Source organism: Pseudophryne corroboree, chromosome 7 (assembly GCF_028390025.1).
Source record: "Pseudophryne corroboree isolate aPseCor3 chromosome 7, aPseCor3.hap2, whole genome shotgun sequence".
Lineage (NCBI taxonomy): Eukaryota > Metazoa > Chordata > Amphibia > Anura > Myobatrachidae > Pseudophryne > Pseudophryne corroboree.
Window position 1 is genome coordinate 57017224 of NC_086450.1, and position 25438 is coordinate 57042661.

At 43.9% G+C, this 25438-nt stretch overlaps 1 protein-coding gene across 1 annotated transcript in view; it reads right to left on the minus strand.

Annotated features, from left to right (window-relative positions):
- Positions 1–1701: 1701 nt before the first annotated feature.
- Positions 1702–25438, minus strand: part of LOC134944001 (uncharacterized) — a 129218-nt gene continuing 105481 nt past the window's right edge. Inside the window, exons 6-7 of the mRNA XM_063932546.1 lie at positions 7620–7757; positions 1702–1786 (exon numbers count right to left, since the gene is read on the minus strand). Coding sequence (XP_063788616.1) covers positions 1702–1786; positions 7620–7757 — 223 coding nt within the window. The remainder of the gene's footprint in view (positions 1787–7619; positions 7758–25438) is intronic.

The following is a 25438-nucleotide window of genomic DNA, read 5'->3' on the forward strand; positions in this document are numbered from 1 at the left end:
TGCGGGGAGCGGGGAACACTAGCTGGTGTGGAGTCTCTGGTGTTGTGGCGCTGTTTCACCGCTGCATCCAGCGGAAGTTGTTGATGGCGCGATTGAGCCGGAAGTGCGGGTCTCCGTGATGGTAGATATTCCACCTGTCTGTCCAAGTCACGTCACCAACGCGTTTCGTACACATTCGGTGTACTTTTTCAAGGATGAAGTGACTATCCACTGTGGTCCTCTTTTATAGTAAAAGAGAAGACAAAAGTCTAGTGATCAAGCCAGCGGACAAAGGTGGAGGAGTGGTAATCATGGGACGGACAAAGTACGAACAGGAAGCTAACAGGCTACTATCAGATACCATCACATATGAAAAACTACCTCAAGATCCAACAAAGAAATATGTTCAGGAACTAAAGGAACACCTAGATGAAGGCCTCCTGATGGGAGTTATCACCAAAAAAGAATTCGACTTCATCTATCAAGAGCATCCAAAAATACCGAAATTTTATTTCCTCCCAAAAATCCATAAAGACTGCACTAACCCACCTGGCCATCCAATAATATCCGGAATAAAGTCTCTTTCATCCAATCTGTCAAGATACACCGACTCTTTTTTGCAAACAATAGTTACACAACAAAAAAGCTACCTCAAAGACACAACCACCATTCTGCAGAAACTTGAAAATATACAATGGAATGACAACTATATATTGTGTACAACCGATATAAAATCCTTGTACACATGCATTGCACATGACACAGGCTGTTTGCATACAAGACACTATCTCTCAACTAATACTCAATTATCAAACCAAAAAATAAATTTAATCATGGCCAACATTGACTTTGTGCTAACACACAATTATTTTTGGTACGAGGATCAATTTTTCCTTCAAAAGTGTGGTACCGCTATGGGCACGCCCCTGGCACCCAGTTATGCCAACTTGTTAATCTCCAAATGGGAAGACGATCACATCTGGAGCAATAACATCTATCAAGAACAACTTGTATGTTGGCATCGCTATATAGATGACGTTTTCTTAATTTGGGGAGGACCTGAAGATCAATTGGAGCACTTCAAACAATACATTAGTTCAAACATAATCAATCTGGAATTCACCACTACTTCAAGTAAAACTGAAATTGTTTTCTTAGATCTAGAAATATACATCAAGAATAAAATGATTCATACTAGAACTCACTTCAAACCAGTTAATGGTAATACCATCCTTCCCACCACAACAACCACCATAGGAATTGGATCTCCAATATTCCCAAAGGACAATTTCAACGATTAATAAGAAATTGTTCTGATCAGGACAACTACCTGTCTCAAAGCAAAGAAATGATGGGAAATTTCATCAAAAAGGGATACAAGGAAGAAAAATTACAGATGCAAATGGACAGAGTACAGAACTTGGAAAGAGCAGAAAAGATAAAATACAAAGAAAAGAGAACAAAGAAGATGTCCAACATTCCCTTTATCACACAATACAACAGCAACACTCAAACAATAGAAAGTATGATTAAGAAACACTGGCATGTCTTCCAATTAGACGAAATACTGAAACCATTTATCACAGAACAACCCCAAATAATATACCGTCGAGCAAAGAACCTCAAACAAGAATTAACATCAAGTTTCCTACAATCCGACAGTCAATTAACAACTATTCCAGGCAAAAAGGGATAATACAGATGTCTAGAATGTAAGGCATGTCAAAATTCAAAAGAACTCTCAACTGGAGCGATAACAGAATTCAAATCCACCACCACAGGCAAAACATATACTATAAGAGATAACCTGTCATGCAATACAGAAGAAGTGATTTATATGGCAGAATGCCCATGTGGCCTACAGTACGTGGGACAGAAGAAAAGAAAGGCAAAAATAAGATTTGCGGAACACCTGTATAATAGAAAGAGAGGCTTAACTACACACAGTCTATCAAATCACTTTTTGGAAAAACATTAAAAAAAAACCAGCTGGATTAAAATTCATTGTCATCCAAAAAATAAAAAGAAATTGGAGAGGAGACATTGGCCCTCATTCCGAGTTGTTCGCTCGGTATTTTTCATCGCATCGCAGTGAAAATCCGCTTAGTACGCATGCGCAATGTTCGCACTGCGACTGCGCCAAGTAACTTTACTATGAAGAAAGTAATTTTACTCACGGCTTTTTCTTCGCTCCGGCGATCGTAATGTGATTGACAGGAAATGGGTGTTACTGGGCGGATACACGGCGTTTCAGGGGCGTGTGGCTGAAAACGCTACCGTTTCCGGAAAAAACGCAGGAGTGGCCGGGGAAACGGTGGGAGTGCCTGGGCGAACGCTGGGTGTGTTTGTGACGTCAACCAGGAACGACAAGCACTGAAATGATCGCACAGGCAGAGTAAGTCTGGAGCTACTCTGAAACTGCTAACTCGTTTGTAATCGCAATATTGCGCGTACGTCGGTCGCAATTTTAAGAAGCTAAGATTCACTCCCAGTAGGCGGCGGCTTAGCGTGTGTAACTCTGCTACATTCGCCTTGCGAGCGAACAACTCGGAATGAGGGCCATTGTTTCAGAAATGAAAAAAAACTGAAAGTAAATGGATCTTTGAATTAAAAACTCTTCAACTGAGAGGTTTGAATATCGACATTGAGTTGAATGTATTTTTATAAAGTTTAATATTATGTTCACCAATTCTTATTTTTTTATATATATTTTTGTAATTATTAAAAAAAAAAAACATGGCACCTATAGAAATTTAATAAAAACACATGAATAAAAACGTGATTCCCGCTGTTTTAAACTTCCGGACCGGAACTTCCGGGACCGGAACTTCCGTTTTTGAATGAGAACAATAAAGTTTTTTTACTATAAAAGAGGACCACAGTGGATAGTCACTTCATCCTTGAAAAAGTACACCGAATGTGTACGAAACGCGTTGGTGACGTGACTTGGACAGACAGGTGGAATATCTACCATCACGGAGATACGCACTTCCGGCTCGATCGCGCCATCAACAACTTCCGCTGGTCGCAGCGGTGAAACGGCGCCACAACACCAGAGACTCCACACCAGCTAGTGTTCCCCGCAGCGGAAGCACGACGAAAACACACACGTGGAGCCACAGGAGGGACGGAACAACACCATCTCCATGTAAAATAGGGCAAGATAGGGAAAGTTACATCTAAACCTTTCCCTGACTGTCCAAACAAAAAATTCCCGCTCCAAAAGGAGCTGTAAATATTGAGTTTTTAACCAAAAAAATTTTCTCCACAGGTGCCATGTATATATAACTTTCATTTTTTATCTTTTATTTTCACTTTATTTATTTTTTCCCACTTCCTTAAGCACAAGCGCTCATTAATTTTTTTACTAAGTATTCCTAAATTTTGAGCTGCTAAAACAATACAGCGCGGACTATCAATCATTTTTCATATCTCCAGAGGGTGGTCAGTGTTAGGCTGCGGGTAGGGAGGGTTAGGGTTAGGGGGGTGGGGAGAAGGGAGAACACCCCTTACTCACCCCTGTCGGATTTTTTAACAGTGGGATCCCAGCATCGGTATTTTGAATGCTGGGATCTCCCGCGGCGGGAAACATACTGACCCATTCATATAAACAAAAATTATATCTTGCCCCTCCTATGGTTCAGTGCCATTTCTCTACATGCTTCCATACAGTGAATGGCTGTCAGCACTCTGATTGGTAGATAGTACCAGCCATCAACCAATCAGCATACTGACAGCCATTCACTGTCTGACTCCATGCTGAGAGGCAGGTAGAGAATCTGTGTGACCACCACCCGCACCTGCTCCAAGGATCCTTGAATTGTGGGGCCCTGGGCAGCTACTCAGTGTGCCTGTACTTTAAGATGGGATGTAGTTATGTCGCCGGCGGTTGGGAGGGTGCAGCCACAAGAAGTTTAGGGACCAGGGATGGAATGTTAGGGTTAGGCACATAGAAGGGAAGGTTAGGGTTAGGCTCCTAACTGAGAGGGTTAGGTTTAGGCAGTGGGGAATGGAGGGTTAGGGTTAGGCACCAAGCGGGAAGGGTTAGGGTAGGGAAAAGGTGGGGGTTAGGGGTATTAATGGGGGGCTGTCGGGATTCTGATGGACGGGATGCTGCTATCAGTATATTGACTGCCGGCATCCCATCCATCAGCAACTCATACTAAACCCAGTGATGAAGCATGTGGGGCTCTGGATGCATAAATCATGACATTGAAAGGCACAGCACTGGTTTAAAAAAAAAGGTGGATATGCAAATTAGCCCAGGAATGATGGTGTTTGTGGGTAATACAGTGCACGTGACCCGTTTTGACCAATAGAAATGCTATTGTCCATTTTTTTCGATTTTGGGTTGCTTTTGATGAATAGAATAATTTTAGAACTTCAAAAATCGAAATAACATCATACAGCAATTTTTAAAAAGAACTCAAAATCAACTTAGTAAGTGAGCCATTTGGAATAGAACCACTGTGGTCAATTTTGTGGGGATGTTGATTCTATTCTGGTTGATTTTAAATAGAACCAAAATCGACTGTTAGTATATATACCCCATGGTCCATGCACAAACCATAACCACCGGTCAGTCAGACGTGTGTTTCGCCTCATGTGGATTTATCATGACCCAGAATTTTTGGATATATTAACTAGAGATCAGCGGGTTCGGTTCTCAGAGAACCGAACCCTACCGAACTTTGCCTTTCCGAGTCCGGATCCGAGCCAGGCTCGGATTTTCCCTCTTGACTCGGAAACCCGAACGTGGCAAAACGTCATCATCCCGCTGTCGGATTCTTGCGGGATTTGGATTCCATATAAGGAGCCGCGCATCCCCGCCATTTTCACTCCAGTCTCGGAGAGTGTATAGAGAGGACGTGTCCTCGGTGTTCAGTGTCTGTGTGTTTGGGCGGGAAAGTGGGGTGGCGAGTCTTGTGCTGCTCAGTCCAGTCCAGTGTAGTCACTCAGTGTATTGTGCTGCATCAGTCCAGGCAGTCACAGTGTTGGTGTACTCTGCTGCCATATATCCAGTGTAGCTGTATAAAGTGGTGCTGTGTTGTGCTGTCCAGTCCAGTGTAGTCAGTGTATTGTGCTGTATCAGTCCAGCTATTCACAGTGTTGGTGTTCTCTGCTGCCATATATCCAGTGTAGCTGTATAAAGTGGTGCTGTGTTGTGCAGACCAGTGGTAGTGTCCTGTGTCATCAGTAATTCCAGTGACGAGATACGCTGCTGCTATATATCCACTGCTGCAGTATAACAATTATAACAACCTGTTGGGCTGCATCAGACCAGTGGTAGTGTCCTGTGTGTTCAGTGATTCCAGTGACGACACACGCTGCTGCTATATATCCACTGCTGCAGTATAACAATTATAACAACCTGTTGGGCTGCATCAGACCAGTGGTAGTGTCCTGGCCATCAGTCATTCCAGTGACGAGGCAGTCACAGTGGTATATGCTGCTGCTATATGTCCACTGCTGATGTATAATAATAATAACAACAACAAGTCCCTCACAGTGTTGCTGTGTTGTGCTGCATCAGACCAGTGGTAGTGTCCTGGCCATCAGCCATCAGTCATTCCTGTGCCGCATATTGTGTTATATAACTGCAGAAACATAATGGAGAACAAAAATTTGAGGATAAATAGGGAAAGATCAAGAACCACTTCCTCCTAGTGCTGAAGCTGCTGCCACTAGCCATGACATAGACGATGAAATGCCATCAACGTTGTCTGCCAATGCCGATGCCCAATGTGATAGTAAAGGGCATGTAAATCCAAAAAGCCAAAGTTCAGTAAAAAGACCCAAAAAAATAAATTTAAATGGTCTGAGGAGAAACGTAAACTTGCCAATATGCCATTTACGACGCGGAGTGGCGAGGAACGGCTGAGGCCCTGGCCTATGTTCATGACTAGTGGTTCAGCTTCACATGATGATGGAAGCCCTCATAACTGAGGCCTTGACACTTATGTTGGTGTTAGACGTGCGTCCGGTATCCGCCATTAGTGCAGTGGGATTTAGACAATTGATGGAGGTATTGTGTCCCCGGTACCAAATCCCATCTAGATTCCAATTCACTGGGCAGGCGATAGCGAGATTTGCCAGTTAATTCCAATGATTTGGACGTAAAATTATTAATTACAGTGATCTTGCCAATTAATTCCAGTGATTTGGATGTAAAATTCCAGTGATTTGGACGTATAATTATTAATTACAGTGATCTTGCCATTTAATTCCAGTGACTTGGATGTATAATTCCAGTTGGAATTGTTTGTGTCGCTTGGCTTAGTCATACAGCTACCTCATTGCACCTCTTCGACATCTTTGCATGAGGTGCTGTTTGGGGCCTAGTTTTTGAAAAGTGCCATCCTGTGTGACACTGCTGTATGAGTCCAGGGGTACTGCTGTATTAGTCCTGGGGTACTGGCGTATAAGTCCACCAATTGCAGATTTTTTTTAAAGTAACTGGAGCGTGCTGGAGATGCTATCAGTGGACCGAACAATTGCAGCCCACTCTCGACATTCAGCCACTGCATGACACTACTAGATGGGCCAGGTAGTTGTGTTGCTTAGCTTAGTCATACAGCAACCTCGGTGCACCTTTTTTGCTTCTTTGCATCATGTGCTGTTAGGGGCCTTTTTTGATATCTGCCTTCCTGTCTGCCACTGCAGTGCCACGACTAGATGGGCCAATTGTTTGTGTCGCTTGGCTTAGTCATACAACTACCTCATTGCAATTCATTTTTTTCTTTGCATGATGTGCTGTTTGGGGCCCTTTTTTTTATATCTGCCCTCCTGTCTGCCACTGCAGTGCCACGCCTAGATGGGCCAATTGTTTGTGTCGCTTGGCTTAGTCATACAACTACCTCATTGCAATTCTTTTTCTTCTTTGCATCATGTGCTGTTTGGGGCCTTTTTTTAATATCTGCCCTCCTGTCTGACACTGCAGTGCCACTCCTAGATGGCCAGGTTTTTATGTTGTCCACTTGTGTCGCTTACCTTAGTCATCCAGAACCTGGGTGCAACCTTTTGGCCTAAAAACAATATTGTGAGGTGTGAGGTGTTCAGAATAGACTGGAAATTAGTGGAAATGATTGTTGTTGAGGTTTATAATACTGTAGGAGCAAAATTACCCACAAATTCTGTGATTTTATGTTTGTTTGTTTTTTAAATCATCCAGATCCAAAACCAAAACCAAAACACGAAAGGGTGGTTTTGGCAAAACCAAGCCAAAACCAAAACATGAAAGTGGAATTAGATCCAAAACCAAAACATAAAACACGAAACGTGCCAGCCGCACATCTCTAAATTATTAACTATTACTAATTTAAAGGATGTACTGTATCACTGTCTGTTGTGATACTGGGTATGGGATTGCCTTCCATCTGGGGAAATGTATATTAGCTGTGTTAATATATACTTCATTACACATAAAAGAAAAATGGTCCTCACATTCAGTTTTGTGACATTGCAATGACTGCTGCACAGTGTTTTGTAAATTACTCTACTTTCCTCTCATCCTACTGAGAAGGGGTGATATATTGAGCTGGATTGGTTTAAGTGCATAAACAATATATTTTATATATGCTTTTTATTTCAGTTATCTATATCGTTTGTTTTCTATTGGTTCTTGTTACTGTTTTTCTTACCTTTTCTCCACATTTTGTAAGAAAGCAGTGGCTGCAGCCCTATCCTTTGTTAGAAATTTTTGGTACATACATGTGGCCTTTAAAAAACTCAAGAGTTCTTGCGGGGTTAAATTAATTATTTCTGGTATGTCAGTGATCCTGAAAAAAAGAATACAAAATAGACAAATAAGCCAAATTTCAGATATAGGGGGTAATTCAATTCTTTCAAAAGTCGGTTGGATGTCTGTTCTTTCCTGTCTATTAGATTGGAAAAAACAGACACCCAAATGACTTTTCAAACAATTGAATATCCCCCATAGAATTTCAAAAGATCAAACATATTCATGATTAAGGTAACAATATTGTTAGGGGCTGCCACGGTTAGTTCAATGACTCATTATTTTAGAAGCATTGTCAGTTCCGTCATTCAAGCTGCTTTTGTTTGTAATGGGTCGGTTACATGACTGCAATTCAGAGAGAGTAGCAGAGAGGTCCAGAGCTCAGTGCCAGTTACAGCATTTCCCATTTCTAGGTGAATGTTTGCTGCTAGACTGAACCTTATTTGTTTACTGGACTTCGCTAACGGATCGCCGCCTGAACTGACCCTTGCATGTTAACTGGATTTAGTAATTTAATTGCTGCCTGAAATGGCCCTTGCTGTTCACTGGATTTTGTAATTGAATTGCTGCCTGAACTGGCCCTTGCGGCTCACTGGATTTTGTAATTGAATTGCTGCCTGAACTGACCCTTGCTGTTCACTGGATTTTGTAATTGAATTGCTGCCTGAACTGGCCCTTGTGGCTCACTGGATTTTGTAATTGAATTGCTGCCTGAACTGACCCTTGCTGTTCTCAGGATTTTGTAATTGAATTGCTGTCTGAACTGACCCTTGCTGTTGACTGGATTTTATAACTGGATTGCTACCTGGATTGACTCTTGTGACAAGCTCATTACCTATTTACTGGACTTTGCTCTTGCTTTTCTGTTTGGATTAGACGTGTCTTCTCTTTACATAGTTACAAACAGTAGTTGTTGAGGTTGAAAAAGGACAAATGTCCATTGAGTTCAACCTGTATTATATATTGTATATTAAATTATTAATTAAGTGCTGTATCCTTTGATATTTCTTTCAGTTAGGAATTTAAACTTATTGATTGAATCCACCATTACTACCTTCTCTGGCAGAGAATTCCAAATCCTTACTGCTCTTACTGTGAAGAACCCTTTTCTCCGTTGTGTATGAATTTTTTTCCCTTCTAACTTAAGGGGGTGTCCTCGTGTCCTATGTTGCGTTTTTTTGATAAACAGATCATCTGATAAATCCTTGTATTGTCCCTTTATGTATTTATAAATATTAATAATGTCCCCTCTCAACTGCCTCTTTTCCAGTGTGAACAAATCTAACCTTTTATGTCTTTCCTCATAATTCAGTGCCTCTAACCCCTAACCAGTTTGGTGACACGCCTTTCGAGTACCAAGATATCTTTATAATGAGGTTCCCAGAACTGTACACACTGGGGGTAATTCCAAGTTGATCGCAGCAGGACATTTGTTAGCAGTTTGGCAAAACCATGTGCACTGCAGGGAAGGCAGATTTAACATGTGCAGAGAGAGTTAGATTTGGGTGTGGTGTGTTCAATCTGCAATCTAATTTGCAGTGTAAAAATAAAGCAGCCAGTATTTACCCTGCACAGAAATAAAATAACCCACCCAAATCTAACTCTTTCTGCACATGTTATATCTGCCTCCCCTGCAGTGCACATGGTTTTGTCCAATTGCTAAAAAAATTCCTGCTGTGATCAACTTGAAATTACCCCCAATATTCCAGTTGTGGCCACACCAAAGATTTTTACAGTGGCAGGATTAGACTCTCATCCCTTGTCTACATTCCCTGTTTTATGCATGCTAACACCTTATTTGCTTTAGTTGCTGCATTTTGACATTGCGTACTGCTACTAAGTTTATTATCAATGAGCACCCCCAAATCTTTTTCAACTACCGTTATCCCTACATTTTCCCCATTTAGTTTATATGCTGCCCGATTGCTCTTAGTCCCAAACTGCATAACTTTACATTTGTCTATATTGAACCTCATTCTCCATTTATCCACCCAGACCTCAAGTCTAGATGAGTCATTCTGTACAGACTCAACATCTTTGTCTGAATTAATTACCCTACATAGTTTAGTATCGTCTGCGAAAATTGACACTGTGCTTTTTAAGACCACTCCTAGGTCATTAATGAATATGTTAAGCAACAATGGCCCGAGTACTGAACCCTGTGGTATTCCACTGAGCACTGAGGCCCATTCAGGGTACATCCCATTAATCTCCACTTGCTGTTCCCTGTTGTACAGCCAATTACTCATCCAAGTACAAATAGTGTTTCCTACCCCAAGCTCTCTTAGTTTTAAAATTAGTCTGTTATGTGGGACCTTGTCAAAGTCCTTAGCGAAGTCCAAAAAGACCACATCCACTGATTTACCCTGATCAATATTATCGCTCACTTTCTCGTAGGAGCTTATTAAGTTAGTTTGACATGACCTGTCCTTCACAAAAGCATGCTGATTCTTAGTAATAACCTTGGAGGTATCCAAGTGCTCTAGTGTGCCATCCCTTAATATACCTTACAATATTTTCCCCACTAAAGATGTCAAACTTACTGGTCTATAGTTGCCGAGATGAGTTTTAATACCCTTTTTAAATCTTGGGGCTACCTCTGCTATACGCCAGTCCTTTGGCATCATTCCTGATGCAATTGACTCACTGAAGATAAAATATAGGGGTCTAGATATCTCTGCGTTAAGTTCCATAAGAACCCTGGGGTGAAGTCCATCCGGCCCAGGAGATTTATTTATCTTAATTTTACTTAGTCTCTCTTGGACTATTTCCTCGTTTAACCAATTACTTAGCAACGGGTCATTATTATAGTTTATGTTGAGCTCTACTCTCATCAACCTGTCCTCTCTAGTAAATACAGATGAAAAGAATTTATTCAATAACTCTGCTTTTTCCCTATCAACATTAATCAAGACATCCGATTCGCCCTTTAATGGCCCAATATTCTCCTTTTTTAACCTTTTAGCGTTTATATACTAAAAAAACTTTTTGGGGTTTGTTTTACTCTCCCTTGCGATTTGTTTTTCGTTTTCTATTTTAGCTGCTCTGATTTCTTTTTTGCATTTTTTTTACATTCCTTGTAGAACTGGAATGATTCCACCTTCCCACCAGACTTAAATGCTTTGAAGTCTCTTTGAAGTCTCTTTGAGGTCTCTTTTTATCCATTTGTTCCTTTTCCTTCTTATTAAGCCACAGTGGTTTGAATTTACTACTCCTGTTTTTGTTGACCTTGGGAATAAACAAATGAGTGTACTTATTGAGCACAGTTGTAAAAACATCCCACATTTCGTCCGTATTCTTACCATAAAATACAATTTCCCAATTGATGTCCTTCATTGCCTGTTTCAGCAAGTGGAACTTAGCTTTTGAAAGTTAAAAGTCTTAGTTATACCCTTATAGTGTTTTTGGAAACTGATATCAAATGTGATCATATTATTATGATTGCCATTTCCTAAGTTCTCCCCTACTTTAGTATTTGATATTATTTCCTCATGATTAGTTAGTACTAGGTCCAGTATAGTCCTATGCCTAGTCGGTTCCTTGATTACCTGGGACAAGTAATGATCTTTAAGCATGTTTAAGAACCTTATGTCCGGGTAATTAAAATCCCCAACGATAATGACGTCTCCCATTCCTGCAGCATTTTCGATATACTGCAAGAGTTGTAATTCGTCAGACACACTAATATCTTGTGGTTTATAGCATGTCCCTATTAAGAGCTTTTTTGTATCTTTACCCCCACTCATAATCTCAACCCATAATGACTCCACGTTTTCTCCAGTCCCCTCGTATATGAACTCTCTTAAAAAACGGTTTTAAGAATGGCTTAACATAAAGACAAACACCCCCTCCATTTTTATTAGTCCTATCTCTCCTGAAGAAGGTGTACCCCTCCATATTTGCTGCTCAGTCTTGAGAATCGTCATGGGGCAGAGAAAGCTGTGTAAAAGTTGGGATCTTGCAGTGCTGCCCTGTGAATTATCATAGGGCTCACTGCGATTTTTTTTTCCCAAATTTTTTTTTTACAAAAAAAAAAGTGAAGTAAAGGGTTTGGAGCAGTTTTTCATGAATACTGCTCTAAAAGCCCTTTAATACATTTAAGTGATACTAAAATAATGTAAAATGGGTGCGGGCTGTCGGGTCCTCCATGTGCTGGAGCGCACTGGATTCGGCGCCCTGCAGGAGCAGCGATCACTGGCTCCCTAGACTGGTAAGTATATTTACCATGGGGGGAAAACCGCAGTTCGGGGGGAGGGGGGGTAGTAACGACGGGGCGGGGGTCGTTGACCCGGTGTGACTCCCCCCCACCCCCAAACCGCAGGCCAGCCCCTAACGGTAAATATACTTACCAGTCCAGGAAACCAGTGATCTCAGCAGGACATCGGGGTATTTTTCAGGAAAAATACCCCGATGATGCTACGAACAGGCATCACAGGGACAGAGCTTGCTCGTAAGCTCTGTCCCTGCATGCGATAATTGATACATTCCTGCGATGTAATCAATTATTGCAGTGTGAATTCGGGCGATTTTATCACACCACATCCGCATCCTTGGATGTGGATGGTGATAAATAGGCCCCTAAATCCTAAGGACAAGCGCCTGGGACACATACATTTCCAGGCAGGAAACGGGTTGTGAGCGGTAAAGATCACATTTATGCCCTAATATTTTGGGAAATTCTTCCTCCAAGTTGAGAAGTCAGAAGTTTTTTTAGGTTTATTTGAGTGGTTTTCCTTCTAGATATTTGCCTGTATTTATTTGGGCAATTTGTCATTTAATAACATTCCTATTATTGATAGCAATGCTGCTGCTTAACACTTTAATGTTTCATTGGCATGTCGGTTGGGTGTTGCTATGTTACCACATGTTCCTTTTTCTACTATATGTGACTTAGGGGTCTATGCATGAAGCAGTGAAAAGTGTGGAGAAGTGAGCCAGCAGAGAAGTTGCCCATGGCAACCAATCAGCATTAAAGTAATATTTATAATTTGCATACTATAAAATTATACAGAGCAGCGGATTGGTTGCCATGTACAACTTCTCCACATGCTCACTTCTCAACACTTTTCACTGCTTCATGCATAGACCCCTTAGCTGGGAGTCTTCTTTCAGGAGGATATGTACAGTATGTTAACATTCTCCCCAGATAACTTTTAGCACAAGACTTCTATTCTAGATGGTGAATCTGTCTCATACACATTGCATACTGTATGCCAAATGATGTGGTAGTGAGATGTGATAGCCTCATGTGCTCTGGCTTGTTGTAGGAGCCAGAAAACTTGGGAAGGATGTAATAACGTCTGAGACCGCCGGAGGCATGGGATGCCAGCCGAAGTCAGACATTTTTTAAAGGGGCAATTACATACAAGGTATGGTTTTACCCCTTTAAAAAAAAAATCCAAGATTGTCCGGTATCCCCAGTGGTGCAAGTAGAAAAAATGTCTTATAGGTACTGTGTGCATGCGTGCCAAAAAAGGGTGTGGCCAAATGCCACATGGGGCGTGGATAATGAAAATGGGGGCGTGATACACATATGAGGGGGGGCAGATACAAATATGACCTTAATAGTGCCAGATACACGTTGCCCCACAGTGCCAGATACACATTGCCCCTACAGTGCCAGATACACATTGCCCCTACAGTGCCAGATACACAAATGCCCATGCAGTGCCAGATACACAAATGCGCCCAGTGTCAGATATACATTGCCTCACAGTGCCAGATACACAAATGCCCCCACTGTGCCAGATACACAAATGCCCCCACAGTGCCAGAAACACAACTGCCCCCACAGTGCCAGATACACAACTGCCTTCACAGTGCCAGATACAGAAATGCCCCCACAGTGCCAGATATACATTGCCCCACAGTACCAGATAGAGTACACAAATGCCCCCACAGTGCCAGATATACATTGCCCCAGAGTGCCAGATTTACATTGCCCCCACAGTGGCAGATATATATTGCCCCACAGTGCCAGATACACAAACACCCCCCACAGTGCCAGATACACAAATGCCCCCACAGTGTCAGATACACAAATCCCCCCACATTGCCAGATATACATTGTCTTGGAGTGCCCCCCCCTCCCCCCCTCCCACTCACTGCTGCCTCAGTCTGTTGCTGCTGTGTGAGGGGAGGAGAGCTCAGCGCCTCTCCGGTCTCCGGCAGCGGGTATCTCAAATGAGGCACATGTTCGTTAGCCAATCAGAGCTCGCAAACCTGCAGCCAATCAGGAGCTCTGGCTGCCAGTTCGCGAGCTCTGATTGGCTAGCAAACCGGTGCCTTAGTGAGATTCATCCCGCCACCACCACAGCTGCCGGAGACCGGACATCACAGAGAATTGAGGAGCAGGAGAGGTGCTGCGCTGCGCTCTCCTCCCCTCACACAGCAGCCAGTGGGATGCAGGTATGGAGGTAGGCCCAGCTGGAAATTTCTTACCAGTACGCCGTACCGCCATACTTGCAGCGCTGATTATATGTACACTCATACACACTTCTTAGGATAGTTATTTGGTGCTACAGCTGCTGCTGTACTTGAAATCACTATGCCCACTGGTGATTACATGCACTGCCCCACACTGCTGACACTGTGACTGTTAATAATAGTACTACTAGTATAGATAGTACATTGTCTGTACCTCAGGCAGTCAGGCTCCCCTCCGAAAGATGATGTGCAGTGCTCCTAAAGCAGTTCCCACTGAGTGACCCTGGCCCTGCAAGTTGCAGCTGCTCTAGACTGAGAGACGTGCCCAGCCAACCCCAAGGGTCCTCTGCACGCCTGCCGCCCCAGCCGCCGGAGCGGGGTTGCATTATGATCACGCTCCCAGCAGGCTGGGATGGGGAGGCACCGAGGTGGAGGCTCAGCAGCGTTGGTGCACAGTGGCAGTGCCATAGCGGTTACTGGTGACCGCAATGAGCAGCGCTCAGGCGGTGGTGGGTACGGTGTACCCACGGCTAAATTCTTAACGGTATGCTGTACCCGTGCGTATCCACCCACTTGCACCGCTGGGTATTCCGCACCCCCAGCAATCTCAGATGCCATTACATCCCACCGATTTTGTTGGAGCGGTATCTGTTGGGCGGGATTCTGCTCTGTTCAACAAAGTTTTGGTTATGCATCTAATATGTCAATCAATAACTCTCAATCTCATTGTCCTTGAACACCCAAAAATAATGAAAAATACAAGTAAATATAATGTACTAAAATAGTTCAGTCACTCCTATAACTAAACACCAACCAGCCAGGGACGTACAGTGAAGTAAATGGATCAAGAGGCACTGGCTAGTACCAGAACCAGATGTACAAACACTATACAGTATGAGCCAAAGGGTAAATGATGGCATTATACAAAGATACAGCAGTATAAATTCCTGGAAATTTGGTGCATTTTGATCAGATATGTGTGGAAACAAAAGGCACGGGGGGCACTACATCACCTGCCATAGACTTTTTTTTTGCTGCAGAGTTTTGAATATAAAAATTATTAGAATAATACAAAGAAGATATTTCTAACATTCTTTGTATTTTTTGTATACTTTATACATTCAAAACTCTGGAGCAAACGTTAGTTGACAGAAAAGACTCTGCCTCACCTCACCGCACACAACTGCAACCATCCGTGGATACGACAGCAATGGTTAATCAAAATACTGTACAATTACAAGGTGCTAATGGTGCTAGCGCCAATGAATAGTATCACTAATATGAATCCTAATAAACTGTCAATAGAAAAGAACTCAACTGATATTTTACAGCACAATGGCATATACAGTCATTAGCGTTTCTATAATGGGTGCAACGTGTGCGGTGCACACATGCTTTAATACTTACCTTTCCAGAGTCCGGCGATGCAGCCACAGGAAAAATCACAGCCAAAATGCCCGCTGCACAAGCGCAGTAGTGAAATTAGACTCCGGGTCATGGTGGGCGCCATGTTTCTGGAGACCTGCACATGCACAGTAGACTCCGGCACAATGCTGGGGCTGACTGCATGATGGAGAGGAGGAGGCTCGCCAAAAGTCTGCACATGTGCCACCTCCTCTGTTATAACGCCCCTGTATACCGTGCTGTATGACTGAATATATAAATACATAATACTTCATGATGGAAGTCTGATGCTGTCTGGGGGGCGGTGATGGCATCCGTTTGTGAAAATGGAAGTGTGTTGCCACCGTTTAGGGGGAGGGAAGAGGCCAGGGACTACCGTCATTGGTCGGACATTTCATGGCCTCTGTGACGGGCAGCTTGCTAGCCACCCAATGGTGTTGCAGTGATCCGATGACTGCGTCCTAGGACACAGATCAGATCACTACAGCAGCAGGAGGCATCTGCTTATAATAGATGCTTCCTGCTGCATTACCATACAGCGCTATCGCTGCTGCTTCTATTGAAGTGATAGCAACAAGTAACTGATCTAGAGCAAACTGTTAAAAGACTGAGGGATTATTCACAATCTCCTGAAAAGCTTATATAGAACGGTGGGGTAGTTGCTGGGGGTGACACCGGTAATTGAGGACAACCAGGTAGCCAGTTAGAAGGAAGAAGAAAAGAAAGGAAGAGGCAGGACATCTCTGAACTGCCAAACTCCAATAAATTCAACCGATTGGACAAAGATTTTCCGGCACAGATGGGATAAAAGAAAGCGAGGTAGATTAAATAAACAGGGTGGAGAGGTATGTCTTTATGGAAAGCATTTTTTAAAACCTGATATAAAGAAAGACATTCGTGATGGGACTGTAAATGCTGTGGACACCTTATGGGTAGGAATTGCATGCAGGAGAAAGGGAACTAAAAAGCTACTAGGGATATGCTACAAGCCGCCTGATATTAATGTGTATGATGAGGAATTATTACTGAAACAAATTGAAAAAATGGCAAGATTAGGATGTCACGGTTGTTGGTACTTGTGGAACCGGACAAGGTCTAGTAGCTAGTTGGCTGGAGTCCCGAGGAGAGAATAGTGCAGGCTTGATATATGGCCTGCTCATACAGGCGTGGCAGGTTCGCCTAAAGTCTATGGCTGGCCACAGGTGTTTGTACAACTACAGGGAACTAGAACACTGGGGATACCAGTGCAATGATAGTCGAGTGACACTTGTGGTAGAGATTGATAACTGGAAGCTGAGATTGAACCAGCAGTACAGGATAGCTGGATAGCTGGAAGATGGAATTGAACCAGCAGTACAGGTTAGCTGGAAGTAGGGATTGAACCAGCAGTACAGGATAGGAGGAAGTTGGGATTGAACCAGCAGTTCAGGATAACTGGAAGATGGGATTGAACCAGCAATACAGGATAGCTGGAAGCTGGGATTGAACCAGCAGTACAGGTTAGCTGGATAAGAAAATCAGTGATGCAGGCTTGCAGATATACTAGAGATTGTATTGACCAGCGGTGCAGGTTTGCAGGTATACTGGAGATAGGATAACCAGTGGTGCAGGCTTGCAGATATCCTGGAGATGAGATAACCAGCTTTCCAGTGCTTGGAGCTGGAATATATACCCCTTGTTCTCTGATGATAGGCTAAAGGGATCACATGTCAGGGAAACACTACCTGGTAGGAGAGTTCTCTGCAGAATCAGCTGATCAGGAAGTAACATGCAGTACTTCAAGCTAGGCTTTAGAATGGACTGAGACCTAGCAGGCCAGGAAGGAGCCGAAGCCTAACTATCCTGAAATAGATGCTGTGACTGACAGCACGGGGCGCTGGGTGGACCAGTGAATGGCAGACAGCACTTTGGATTGCGTCGCAAGTAGGTCAAAGTGTGACTGAGAAGCACTGTAGACCTCCGTTTTGTGACAGTAACCCCTCCTTTAGGAGCGGCCACTGGACACTTCTTTGGCTTTTGCGGAAACCTGGAAAGGTATCTTTTAACAAGAAGAGGAGCATGGACATCCTCTGCGAAGATCCAAGATCTCTCCTCAGGTCCATATCCTCTCCAGTCAGTAACATCCGTAGCGGATTTGGGAGTCCAGGATCTTTTTAATTTCGAACTCGACATCACGTTGAGTGTGCACCTTAGGACCAGAGGGAGGTTGAGACTGAAACCGATTCAAAATCAGAGGCTTGAGTAGGGAGACATGGACGGAGTTCGGAATGCGGAGATAAGAGGAAGTTTTAGCTGACAGGCGACAGGGTTGATTACCTTCTGAATGGTGAATGGACCAATGTCCCGGGGTGCAAATTTCATAGATGGTACTCAAAGACGAAGGTTTCGTGTGGAGAGCCACACTCACCAGCTTGAATATGAGGAACAGGTTTTCTCTTCCGATCCGCAAATAGTTTGTATCGCTTGGAATACCTTTTTAATGCAGAATGGACTGATTTCCAAATTGAGGATAAGTCTTTAAGCGCAGCTTGAGCCACTGGAACATCCAGAGGCGGTATGGACTGGAATTCTGGGACCCGTGGATGTTGCCCAAAAATGGTGAAAAATGGTGTTGAATCCGAAGAGGAATGATGAGTATTACTGTGAGAGAATGAGGCCCAGGGGAGTAAGTCGACCCAATTATCTTGAGAGGAGGAAAGAAACATGTGGAGGAAAGTCTCTAGATCTTGGATAACTCGCTTAGTCTGTCCATTACTCTGAGGATGGTAAGCTGTGGAGAACTTCAACTTGATTTGAAGAGAAGCACAAAGAGATTTTCAGAACTTTGCAACGAATTGGACTCCACCATCCAAAACAATTTCTCTTGGTAATCCATGAAGACAGAAGATCTCAGAGATAAACAACTTGGAGAGTTGAGGAGCATACGGCAGACCAGAGAGTCGACGATGACCCAGACAGTGTTCTTTCCCTGTGATGGAGGAAGATCAGTGACGAAGTCCATTGATATGTGAGTCCATGGATGAACTGGAATGGATAATAGGTGTAATGGACCAACAGGTGCTTGACGGGATGACTTATGCTGGGCGCATTTGACACAGGAGGCAATGACAGCTTCAGTGCTGGTTGCATGGTGGGCCACCAATAGGCTCTACTCAGGAATTCCAAAGTTTTTTGGACCTGGGAAGAGAGAGGAGTGTGCCCATTGTAGAAGTTGCTTGCGAAGATTGGGAGCAACAAAAGTCATACAAGGAGGAAGAATAGAGTTTGTTTAGGTTGAAGCAAAAACTGCCGCATTGAGGATAGTCCGAGGTTCCTTCAGAGACAGTTCTTCTTCAGGGCAGAGGGAACGGGAAACAGCATCCGCCTTCCCATTCTGGGAGCCAGGATGGTAGGTGAGCTTCAAATTGAAGCGAGAAAAAATTGATACCACCATGCCTGGCGAGGAGAGCAGCACTGAAGACATTTGAGGAACAGGAGATTCCGATGACCTGTGAAAACGGTAATTGGGAATTGAGCTCCTTCTAAGAGGTATCGCCACTCTTCAAAAGCAAGTTTAATTGCCAATAATTCCTTTTCCACCAATAGGATAATTCTTCTCAGTGGAAGAGAATTTTCTTGAAAAATAAGCACAAGGATGAATTTTTTTCATTGGAGAATCACTGAGAGAGAACTGCTCCCGTGCCCTCAGAAGAAGTGTCAACTTCCAGGATGAATGGCCGAGAAATGTCTGGTTGCTGAAGCACAGGGGCTGAAGTGAACGCTTCTTTTAATAGATAAAAAGCTTTTTTTGCTTCAGGAGGCCAAACAGTCGGGTTGGCATTTTTGCTAATGAGAGTTGTGATAGGAGCCACCAACGTTCAGAAGCCACAAATAAATTTTCTATAATAACTGGCTTACCCTAGAAAGCATTGAGTTGCCTAGAGAGTTGAAGGTTCATTCCAGGAGAGAATGGCATTGACCTTTTCTGGATCCATGTGCAGATTAGAACCGGAAATAATGTAACCCAAGAATGCAATGGATGGCACTTCAAAGATGCACTTCTCAAGTTTGCAGAACAATTGATGCTTCCTCAATCTTCTGAGCACTTCGTGGACCTGCTGATGATGAGTTTGTAGGTCACAGGAGAAGATTAAAATGTCGTCTAAGTATACCACAACGGACTGGTACAATAAATCTTGGAAGATTTAGTTGATGAAGTGCTGGAACACTGCAGGTGCATTACTGAGTCCGAATGGCATTACAAAATACTCGTAATGCCCATCACGAGTGTTAAATGTGGTCTTCCATTCATCGCCGGCATGTATACGAATTAAATTATATGCCCTCTTAGATACAGTTTAAAAAAAATTGTGACTCCTTTAAGCTGATCAAATTGTTCAGTAATTAACGGTAGTGGGTAACGATTCTTGACTGTAATGTCCTTTAACCCCCTGTAATCGATACAGGGGCGGAGTCCTCCATCCTTCTTTTTGACAAAGAAGAAACCTGCTCCTGCAGGTGAAGATGAAGGACATATGTAGCCTTTCTCAAGGTTCTCCTTGATATACTTGGACATGGCAGCTGTTTCAGGAATGGACAAAGGATAAGTTCTTCCTCTGGGTGGGTATTTGCCAGGTCAATGAGGCAGTCCCATTCTCTATGCGGTGGTAATTTGTCTACTCATCCCTTACTAAAGATATCAGCAAACGGGTGGTATTGTTCAGGGAGATCATCAGGAATAGGAACACTTGTCATGACACTTAGGACCCCAGGAAAAAATTTGCATGGAAGTCCAGTCCAATTGAGGATTATGCTGCTGGAGCCAAGGAAGTCCGAGAATGATGATAAGTTGCTCTGGAGATAACTAAGAATGAGAGGGCCTTGGAATGTAACACCCCCACCTGGAGGGTTAAATTGCAAGTCTCTCAGAGAATAGTCCCATGAGGTATAGGACTACCGTCTACTGCCGTGAGAGTGATGGCTTGAGAAAGCTTCCTAGTTGGTATCTGATGTTTGCACACCAGGTCAGCCAAAATTACATTTTCTTCAGTGCCAGAATATATTAGAGCAGGAAAAGTTTCAGAACCGGTGGGAAGCTGCAGAGAAACAGAAATAATGGAATCCTTCTTGCTTGGAGAAATTTTTATGCTTCCTAGCTTCGTCCATCCTCCGGAGACTAGGAACACCCGTTTCCTGGACGCTTGGAACAGGTTGTCAGTTGGTGGTCACTTTCTCCACAGTACATACAGATTCATCTGAAGACGATATTGTTTCTCTTTTGCAGACAACTTGGAGCAATTTATCTGCATAGGCTCAACATCTGAAGAAGGAGAAGGAAGGCGGAGAGGTGGATGTGGCTTAACTCTGTCGAGATGAGATTTTTCATGAATCCTTTCTCTCAGGCGAAGATTGATTCTATTACATAAAGACATAAGCTCTTTGAGAGTAGAAGGCATATCCTGAGAAGCTAGCTCATCTTTGAGTTTTTCAGAGAGGCCATACTAGAAAGCCGCAGTCAAGGCTTCCTCGTTCCATTGGAGTTCAGATGACAAAGTTTGAAAGTCAATTATGTAATGTCCGATTGTCCTAGAGCCTTGACAATCGGAAGCAGACGTTGAGGTTCTTCGAAGATTACGTAAAAAGACTGTAGAAACCTTGGGTAGTCACTAGGAATGGGATCTGATCTCTCCCACAGGGGACATACCCACTCAAGGGCTTTTCCAGACAGGAGAGAAGTGATGAATGCCACCTTACACTTGGAGGAGGGAACATTTTCAGGAAGAAGCATGAAATGCACATCATAGAGAGATTTAGAAATCCCCTACAGAGCTTGGGACTGTTAGGGTCTCCTGCTCTGTGCTGCCACGTCGTCATGGCAACCGGGAGACAAGTGCTAGCGGAGTAACCTGAGCGTAGCTGATACTCCGGTTCGGGTCTTTTGCTGTGCAGTGGTTACAGGCTCTGTGCACGGCAGAGGACCCGGTGCTGGTTTTTGTGCTCACAGTCTGTGAGGTCTGAGTGGGGCGTGGACAGCACCTGCTATATAAACCCTTTTCTCAGGTTAGGCAGATGCTGCTGAATCTTTGTTGGTTAGTCAGTTCCTGAAAGCTAGCTAGTACTGTGTAAACTTTGTATTTGTTTGTTGCTTACTGCTAATAGGCCTTGGAATTTGGTATTACACTCTGCCAATCCAGACCTAGCAGTAAGACTGGAGTCAGTCGTTTAACCTGCTGGGGTTCTTTTGCTACTCTGTGAACCTAGCAAGTTTGCGGCTGTATTCTCAGACTTGCCTGCCAAAATCCTTTCTCACTGTGCAAGGTGTTCAGGTGTCAGTTTAGTGGCAGTAAGCTGAACCAGTGCACTGCAAGTGAGGACTAGGATTGTGGAGACTCTCCTTGTGTCTATTATTCCATCTCTGACCAAGGAGTTTACTGCCACACCCGTTGGTAACCCTTTAGGGTTTTGCTGTTGCCCTTAGCAACAGCATTTCGGGTTCTCTACGTATTAAATCACTACATCTCGCTTCTTTCCATCTGAGAATTCCTAATACTAGGGAGACACCCAGTTTCTTAGCCTTTGGGCTTCTCTGTTCACTTTGTGTTTATTTTGTTACCCTATCACCTTCTGTGTATGTAATGTCATATTCCCCAGTCTGTCTGTGAGTTCATTTGTTTTGCATCCCTCACCGTTCAGACACCAGTACATTCCTGCTGGCACTGGTGTGCATAACAGGGACTTCCATCAAATTTCTCTGGCATAGGAAGGGGGATAGCCTTGGAAGATACAGAAGGACATTGATAAACTTCATGGGCAGTAGATTGAGACGAGAGTGTAGCCAAAGATGCTTGAAACCCATATTGCCATGCAGAGAGGTCCTGTAAGCATTTTACCATCTGTCACTGCGCTGTTTCCAGACCCTCCAGGTGTGTCACTACAGCTTGCAGCACATCGATACTTAAACCAGCACTGCCTGCCAGATCCATTTGGTCAGTGCTTACTGTCACAGTTGTTGGTACTTGTGGAACCGGACAAGGTCTAGTAGCTAGTTGGCTGGAGAACCGAGGAAGGAATAGTGCGGGCTTGATATATGGCCTGCTCATACAGGCGTGGCAGGTTCGCCTAAAGTCTATGGCTGGCCACAGGTGTTTGTACAACTGCAGGGAACTAGAACACTGGGGATACCAGTGCAATGATAGTCGAGTGACACTTGTGGTAGAGATTGATTACTGCTGGTTCAATCCCAGCTTCCAGTTAAGGATAGCTGGAAACTGGGATTGAATCAGCAGTACAGGTTAGCTGGAAGTTGGGATTGAACCAGCAGTACAGGATAGCTGGAAGCTGGGATTGAACCAGCAATACAGGATAGCTGGATAGCTGGAAGCTGGGATTGAACCAGCAGTACAGGGTAGCTGGATAAGATAATCAGTGATGCAGGCTTGCAGATATACTGGAGATTGTATTGACCAGCAGTGCAGGTTTATAGGTATACTGGAGATAGGACAACCAGCGGTGCAGGCTTGCAGATATCCTGGAGATGAGATAACCAGCGGTGCAGGTTTGCAGATATCCTGGAGATGAGATAACCAGCAGTGCAGATTTGCAGATATCCTGGAGATAATAGTCAGGAAGTGCTGAAGTTGGTAATGCACTGTCTCTTTAAGCAGGAGATTGCAGGAGCTCTCTACAGGCTTGAGGACAGCAAAGAGCTGACAGCTTCCCAGTGCTTGGAGCTGGTATACCCCTTGTTCTCTGATGATAGGCTAAAGGGATCAGATGTCAGGGAAACACTACCTGGTTGGAGAGTTCTCTGCAGAATCAGCTGATCAGGAAGTAACATGCAGGACTCCAAGCTAGGCTTCAGAATGGACTGAGGCCTAGCAGGCCAGGAAGGAGCCGAAGCCTAACTATCCTGAAATAGATGCTGTGACTGACAGCATGGGACACCGGATGGACCAGCGAATGGCGGACAACGCTTTGGACCAGTGACGTGCGGTGAGGTCAATGGCTGATGAGGCACTGGCAAATAACAGTGTCGGAATTACACCAACGTACAGTGTATGAACCCGATGGTTCTGTGGGCATTATATAAAGGTACAACAGTATCTACTGTATACAAAAGGTGTGCCCCTAGGGAGGGCAATCCCAGGTGTATTTTTCAATCCCGGGGTACCCGGGATTGGCTAGGGTAAAAAAAGGAATAAGAAATACTCACTCTCCTCAGGTCCAGCTGTCGGCGAGTCTGGTCGTTGGTGCTGTCAGCAGGTTCGGGCGGCAGTGCTGTCAGCAAGTCTTGGCTGCAGGCGGCGGGTGACCTCTAACATCACATCACACTATGCAGTGAGCACAAATGGGGGCAGGGGGAGCTGGGCAGCATCTGAGCCATATGCTGTACCAGCTCAGACACTGCCCAGCATTAAATAAAAGCATTGGTCTGAATCCCGTTATTGGAAGCTCATACCACATGGTATGAGCCGAAATTCACATTATAGCACACAGAATGAGCCGAAATTCACATTATACCACATGGTATGAGCCGAAATTCACATTATAGCACACAGAATGAGACAAAATTCACATTATAGCACACAGAATGAGCCGAAATTCACATTATAGCACACAGAATGAGCCGAAATTCACATTATACCACATGGTATGAGCCGAAATTCACATTATAGCACACAGAATGAGCCGAAATTCATATTATACCACATGGTATGAGCCAAAATTCACATTATAGCACACTGAATGAGCCGAAATTCACATTATACCACATGGTATGAGCCAAAAATAAGATTTTAAACCTACCGGTAAATCTTTTTCTCGTAGTCCGTAGAGGATGCTGGGGACTCCGTAAGGACCATGGGGAATAGACTGGCTCCACAGGAGACATGGACACTAAAAAGAACTTTAGGTATGGGTGTGCACTGGTTCCTCCCTCTATGCCCCTCCTCCAGACCTCAGTTAGAGAAACTGTGCCCAGAGGAGACGGACAGTACGAGGAAAGGATTTTGTAAATCCAAGGGCAAGATTCATACCAGCCACACCATTCACACCGTATAACATGGGAGATACGAACCAGTCAACAGTATGAAACAAAACCAGTATCAGTCCAAAACTGATCCAACTGAAAAATATAACCCTTATGTGAGCAACAACTATATATAAGTCTTGCAGGATGTTGTCCGCACTGGGACGGGCGCCCAGCATCCTCTACGGACTACGAGAAAAAGATTTACCGGTAGGTTTAAAATCTTATTTTCTCTTACGTCCTAGAGGATGCTAGGGACTCCGTAAGGACCATGGGGATTATACCAAAGCTCCCAAACGGGCGGGAGAGTGCGAATGACTCTGCAGCACCAAATGAGCAAACATTAGGTCCTCATCAGAAAGGGTATCAAACTTGTAGAATTTAGCAAAAGTGTTTGAACCCGACCAAGTTGCTGCTCGGCAAAGTTGTAATGCCGAGACGCCCCGGGCAGCCACCCAAGAAGAGCCCACCTACCTAGTGGAATGGGCCTTAACCGAATTCGGTAACGGCAATCCAGCCGTAGAATGAGCCTGCTGAATCGTGTTACAGATCCAGCAAACAATAGTCTGCTTAGACGCAGGAGCACCAACCTTGTTGGCTGCATACAGGATAAACAGAGCCTCTGTTTTCCTAACCCGAGCCATTCTGGCCACATAAATTTTCAATGCCCTGACCACATCCAGGGTCTCGGAATCCTCCACGTCCCTTGTAGCCACAGGCACCACAATAGGTTGGTTCATATGAAAAAAAGAAACCACCTTAGGCAAAAATTGAGGACGAGTCCGCAACTCAGCTCTATCCACATGGAAAAATTAGATAAGGGCTTTTGTGAGACAAAGCCGCCAACTCCGACACTCGCTGCGCCGAAGCCAAGGCCAATAACA